Source organism: Pinus tabuliformis, chromosome 2_1 (assembly GCF_031772625.1).
Source record: "Pinus tabuliformis cultivar Carrire ecotype Pingquan chromosome 2_1, CPIR1, whole genome shotgun sequence".
Lineage (NCBI taxonomy): Eukaryota > Viridiplantae > Streptophyta > Pinopsida > Pinales > Pinaceae > Pinus > Pinus tabuliformis.
In genome coordinates, this window is record NC_142299.1 from 974,533,333 (window position 1) to 974,540,536 (window position 7,204).

At 35.6% G+C, this 7,204-nt stretch overlaps 1 protein-coding gene across 1 annotated transcript; it reads right to left on the reverse strand.

Annotated features, from left to right (window-relative positions):
• Positions 1–5,227: 5,227 nt before the first annotated feature.
• Positions 5,228–6,927, reverse strand: LOC149203883 (GDSL esterase/lipase At2g42990-like). Its single transcript, XM_089402017.1, has 5 exons — positions 6,660–6,927; positions 6,448–6,578; positions 6,030–6,344; positions 5,520–5,790; positions 5,228–5,421 (listed from the first exon to the last, which is right to left on the reverse strand). Exons 1-5 carry the CDS (start codon positions 6,925–6,927, stop codon positions 5,228–5,230), a joined length of 1,179 nt encoding a protein of 392 aa, XP_089258143.1.
• Positions 6,928–7,204: the final 277 nt, after the last annotated feature.

A 7,204-nucleotide genomic window follows, 5' to 3' on the forward strand; every position in this document is an offset into this window, starting at 1 on the left:
GGTGGAAAAGGTGAACTAGTACTAGAGCCGAGAGGAGCCATTGTTAGTGGAGCACATCGCCCACATACCATACCCAAATGAAATAACACAGGACAATGAAGACATGCCACAAAACATGCGGAATGAAACCCTAAAGGACATATTACTTGTTTTCTTAAATGCACCCACCGCAACACGTGGCAGGAGTTACTCGACATCTATCATACGACATCACATGTGTCTCCACATCGACATCTTAGATGGACGGGAGGGCACATAGGTAATGGCGTCCCTCCCCTATTCCCTTTATTCTTGAACTATAAAATTGTTCTTTTTTGTCCCAACCTATGGCAATTAACAAACTACATAAGTTATCATCTTATGGTCGCTAATCCACATCATTGGCAGAACAATCTATCATGAATTCACGTGATTGGCATTACTATTTCTCATGAACTATTAAATCTTTCTTAATGTTTACGCTTCATTTGTTTAGGCTTCCTCAAATTGAGCTTAAATGATTTAATAAATAGCTATTAAAATAATTAAATGCTTAGTAAATATGAATACACATACTTGTTTTATCTTATATTTTCAAAATTTTCCAAATATATAAAATTAATTAAACTATATTATTATAATAAAAAATATTATACAAATTTATATATATATATATAAAGAATTTTACCAATACTATGAATCAAGATAAAGATTTTTAATTTATAAATAAGTTTGAACCAATATCATAGTTTACTAAATGTTTCAAAAACCATAACTCAAATTCATAAGACATATTTTCATAACATTTTTGTAACTAATCAATTTAATTAAAAAAACAAATACACTTTTCACATAAATCTCAATTTTCTATTTCTAACTACCACTAAAAATATTCTACAATATTTAAATCTTGATATTTACTTAATAATTATTAAAAACCTTACCTAATAATTATTAAAAACAAGTGAATAATTAAAATTGTATTCCAAAATAAACATAATTTATAAATTAATAAATATCTCATTTTTTTATTTACTAATTAATAAGTCACTCGATTTGATCAACCATATAATTATATAATTATTTGTGTCTACTTTTAAACCCTTTTCCAAAATAGAGAGAGGTTGTATTCCAAAATAAACATAATTTATAGATTAATAAATATCTCATTTTTTTAATTACTAATTAACAAGTCACTCACTCGATTTGATTAACCATATGATTATTTGTTTTTACTTTTAAATTCACTCGTTGATCGGTAAGCTTGATCAGATATGCTTTGTTTAAAACCAACCTAGATCCATCTTAACACCGAATCTATCAAGCGCTAAGAGGGATCAAATATCTCTAGGTGCAAACCTATTTTTTGAGTGAAAAACTTGAGGAAAGGTTTGCACCTTGAGAGATTTGATCCCTCTCGGCGTTTGATAGATCCGGTGTTAAGATGGATCTAGGCTAGTTTTAGTCGTGTGCAGTCATACAAAATTTGTTAAACATCTAATTATTTTGATCATTTTAAATATGCTACATATGTCTAAGATTAATTTGGTCAATTTAATTTAAAATCTTCTTAGTTACCTCTGTTTGTTGAGATGAGAGAGATTGTTAGTAACTTGAATGATGAAAAATGATGAAATACAAATTTTGAGTGCAAAGTGTCAATGTAACAATTTTGATACATAGAAAATGTGAATACTAAGAATATAGTCAATTACAAACAGTCTTCATTGCAATCAATCTAAAACTATTTTCTTCTACTATTCCTAATGTTACACCTATTAGTTTTTCCATTTTCTCATATTGATCATATGAAAAGAGTAGTTGGAATCATAGATCATTCAAATATTTAACTCGAGCTACTGTAGTAAACAACATACCTTGGCTCTGTTTCTCTCCAATATTAATAGTAGTCTTCTGGAAATTCAATCATTGTGACATATGGAGTGTTAAACCCCAAATAATTTTAATGGTAGTTATTTTCTATTACCGTGTTTGAATGGAAAGTAATCAACAATTTTGAATGATGGAAAATGGGAATAATAAGAATGTACCCAATTATAGATAGTTTATGGTTTCAAGAAGCAAACATTTTGGGTAAGCCAACATTTTATTTATGATGAAAGTTCAAGTATTGTATTTATGGTTGAATAATTTTTATGTGCTTACACTGAGAGAGAGACTGTATGTTTTGTGGGTGAGAAGGAGAGACAAGGGGAGATAGAGATATAGATGGGGGGAGAGGGAAGAAGAGAGAGGCAAAGAAAGGGAGGAAGGAAGAGATATAGATATGGATAGAGAAATGTTAGAGAGAGAGAAGGGGAAAGGAGAGAGAGGGAGGGGAAAGGGATGCAGGGAGAGAGATAGATAGATATGGAGAGATTTTAAGGGTTGAGAGAGAGAGAGATAAAGAAGGAGAGACAATGGGAGATAGAGATATAGATGGAGGTAGAGATGTGCTTACATAAAATCAATGCACACTATTAATCTAATTACTTTGAGATTAATGTACATCATACATCTTGTTGCATCAAATCAGAAATCAGCGTCTACACTAAAATCAATGCATCTAGTGCAAACAATCAAATATGATTAGAAATCAACATCTATATTGAAGTCAATGTATCTAGTGAAAGCAATCAAATAGGATTAGAAATCAATATCTACGCTGAAACCAATGCATCTAATGCAAGCAATCAATTATGAGTAGAAATCAACATCTACGCTGAAATCAATGCATCTAGTGTAAGGTATTAAATATGATTATAAATCAACATCTAAACTGAAATCAATGCATCTAGTGCAAGTGATCAAATTTGATTAGAAATCAATATCTACTAAAACCAACGCATCCTGTGCAAGCAATCATATAGGAGTAGAAATCAACATCGACATTGAAATCAATGCATCTAGTGTAAGGTATTAAATAGAATTATAAATCGACATCAACACTGAAATCAATGCATATAGTGCATGTGATCAAATAGGATTAGAAATCAACAACCACATTGAAAATCTAAAATATTCATGACTTTCTAGATCTAACTTTTATGTCTGTATTTGTCTCTGTGAGACTCTTTCTTGTTCCCTCTCTCTCCACCTTCCATTTTGTGTCTATCTCCCTCCCCCTCCTTCTCTCTCTTCCCCTCCCTCTCTCCTATGTCTCACTCTATCTGCCTCTCCCTAAATTTCTCTATCTTTCTCTTCTTTCCTCCCTCCCTGCTATCTATATTTATACCTCCCTATATCTCTCCTTATTTGTCTCTCTATCTCAACCCCCTAAAGATATGTCACACTCTCTCTCTATATCAACCCCCTAAAGATATGTCACGTTCTCTCTCTATCTCCCCATATCTATATATCTATCTCTCCCTCTTCCTTTCCCTCTCTATGTCTTCCCCTTCTCTCTCTCTCTACCCCCTTCATATATATCTCTATCTCCCATCTATCCCTCTTCCTCCCTCCCTCTCTTTGCCTCTCTCTTCTAGCTCGTCCCCTGCCCCATATATATCTCTATCTCCCCTTTTCTCTCCTTCTCACCCCCAAAACATACACTCTCTCTCTCTCCATATCTATCTCTCTCTCTCTCCCTCCCTCTCTCTCTATCCCTTCTCTCTCTCTCTTTCTCTCTCTCTCTCTCTGGGACTCTCCATCACTCCCTTGTCACTCCCTCTCCACCTTTCTCTCTCTATGTCTTTCTTCCCCTTCCAACTCCATCTCTCTCTCTCCTTTCTCTCAAGTCCTCTCTCTTTTTCCTTCCTCTCTCTCCCCTTCTCTCCCACCTCCCTCTGTCTCTCCCCCCATCATACAAAAACTCTCTATCCACCCTCCAACTCTGTCACTATCTCCCTCCCTCTCTCCTCCTCTCTCCCCCCTCCATATCTATGTCTCATTGTCTCTCTCCTCCCCTTCTTTCCCTATGTTTATTGCCTCCTTTTCTCTCTCTTCCGTCGTCTCCTATCTCCCTCATTCCATCTCCGTCTTTCCGTTGTCACTCCCTCTCTTTCCCCCAACAAATCCATCTCTCTCCCTCCCTTTCTCCCACTCCTCTCTCTTCATTTCTCTCTCACTCTGTCTCTCACCTCTATGTCTCTCTCCCACACTCTATTCCCCCTTCCATCTCACTCTCTTTCTTAAATGTGATCCCATTATATTGTATTTAAGAAAGTATCTAAATTAATAAAAAACATAATTGGTTGTAAAATATTAAACATATATTTTGGATCAATCATGTTAAAGAAAATAGAATAATAAAAAAAATTAAAAGAATCATGCACTATCTTTCCTCTATCATTGTTAATCACTTTTCTTTCTCATCACTTGGATCCTTGGTTAATATGCATCTATCCTGGTTCTTAATAATATTATTTATATTATATAAATTTCACATATGTATATATAAAAGTATTCTTATGTTTTAATTTATTAAAACATCCATTTAATCTCTATGAAAATATTTTCAGTAGTCTTAAGGATGGGGGGTCTAGATATACCTCAAAAGTAATTATAACCTTTTTGCTGTTAGATTTAATTAAAAAATGTTATAAAATCAAATTAAAATAAAATATTTGTAAAATATTTTTATTTTGAAATAAGTTATTGTTTTTGGGCATGTGGTATTGATAAGGCATGCTATTGGCCCATGGTATTGTAACAATTAAAAGCCTAGATCCATAATATAATAATCCAAAGTCTCGATGGCACATGTTATTGATAAACCATGATAGTAGTCCATGGTATTATAATTTTCTTCCCTCCTCTCCCTCTCTCTTTCTCTTCTGAGTATATGGCGCCTGGTATTATTAAGTTTTTATTCTATATTAGGTCTCATCCGTGTATCTTTGGTCGAGGTGACTCAAATAAACGCTTGGCTTGGCCGCAACTGCACTTGCCACCAAAACAAATAATAATAGGTCTCATCCGTGTATCTTTGGTCGAGGTGACTCAAATAAACGCTTGGCTTGGCCGCAACTGCACTTGCCACCAAAACAAATAAAATAGAGAGAGGTCGTATTCCAAAATAAACCTAATTTATAAATTAATAAATATCTCATTTTTTTAATTACTAATTAATAAGTCACTCACTCGATTTGATTAACCATATGATTATTTGTTTGTACTTTTAAATGCACTCGTCGATTGGTAAGCTTGATCAGATATGCTTGGTTTAAAATCCGCACCAATCAACTAGGGCGGTTCAGATCAATATATATTAATGTGGTCCTCAAATTATTTAACATTCCACGGCTTTTTAAAATAAGCGTGGGAGATCTCGATCGATTGCAAGTTCAGCAACGATCTCATAAACCTTTTCTGTTGGATGAATGGCATCCCAGAATACATATTTTGAGGCATCAGAGCAAGTGACGGGAGTATTCTTATTACAGAGAGGACCCATCTCTACCAGTCCCGTTCCACAGCATCCTGTTCCGGATACCTCAAACCCTGTAACCATCACAATATATTTATGTAATATCAATATCCAGCGAATAAGATATCACTTACTAACAAATGGCGAAAGGGCAAAATCTGACAGAACATACCGTATTTTCGAGGATTGTATACTATATCAGATACCACTTGGTAGAGATCCCTATAAACAATCTTGAGACCAAGAAGAGGATGCATCAAACTCGCCAAAACTGATTTTAGTTTTTCATTGTAACCAACGGCCACCTCGTTCTCTTCTTCTAAGCATTTCCCGATTCTTCTGTTTATGAATTGCTTTAGATTTAGAGTTCTGACTAGAGGCAAGCAACCCATTGGAGGAAGTCCAGCGAACAATAGTTTGCGAGCACCCTCTTTGTATATCTCCTGTTACAGAATCCATCAAAATTCATCATTTTAATCACTTCTCTTGGAACATGTTGGAGAGAATCTTACTAACGATAATTTGCGGATACCCTCCCTCTATGTCTCCTGTCACGTGATGCGATGAGTGAAAGTATAAACTATTTATGACCATGATAAATTGGCCATTGTAGTTAGTTCTCATTTTACCATACATGACTCCATGGATAGGACAGGACTTACTCTTACTCTATCCACAGAACTCTGTAGCTCAAAACGGAACATAGTTTAGTCGATTTGCATGAACGGAAGAACACACAAAGTACATGAAAAATAGCACCTACCTCGATGAAATTGTTGACTTCTTTAAGTAGAAAGTCCTGATACTGCTCAACGTTCATCTGTGCCTTTCGAATTTGCAGCGTAAAGTAAGTGACTACAAAGTCGTTAGTTCCCATGCTACACATGAACAGAGCATTTCTTATAATGTCTGATGCATTTTTTTCTCCAACCACATCTGCCAATCTCCTCCGGTAATTCTTGAAGTGCTGTATTTGCTTCCATAAAGGCAACGCAGACTGCAAAACATCGGTGAATTATATTGTTCAGTATCAAATACCTCAACTTATTGCAATTCATGTAAGCAAAAAAGAAATTATAACGGTGATAATTAGAACATACAGCGATCTCGGCCGTGAGATTGTCATAACCAGATCCTCCTGAAGCAAAGCTTACACCGGTTACCATGTCTTGGGAAGTTAGGGTAGGGTCTAAATATGGCGGCAATGTCTCTTTCAGTCCCAATGCTGCAGCTGTACATGTACCAGCAAAAATATATTTATTGTAAAAAACCACTATTCATATGTAATACATTTGGGTATTCATGAACTTACCCATAAAATCCGTTGTCAGTCTTCCATTGGAAAACCTTCCGGTGGACCTGTGGTTGATGAAATCCCTCCCATAAGGAGGAAAGTTGCTCTTCGTCATTGTTACGAGATAGTCGTTGTTGCCCGCGTCCACGGTTGAATCCCCGAAAACAAAGAGAGCCGGGAACACTGGTGAGCGTGTTGTTTCATTTGACTCAATGAAAGAAATGCAGCAGACGAGGAGAAAGCAAGGGAAGAGCGCGAATGACTTGACAAGAAACGCCAATGCCATTGTTGTGGGTTTAGTAGACACCGGCAAGCAAACCACTAAGAGTGAAGTGGGGAATGGAATGGATATCAATTGCCAATGAAATTCAATTTATAGGGCGCAGCAAACATTGATAACAAGAAATCCCTTTCCATCATTGACGAAAGCTGCAGTCTGCCAGGCTCGATAATCAGACTTGCCATGCCTAATCAATTCGAATGGTCCGAAAAAGTGGGACCAATTCAATGTGATGTAGATTTTGCACAGGCCAAAATTTGTGGGATCTCCAATAGTCCAAAAG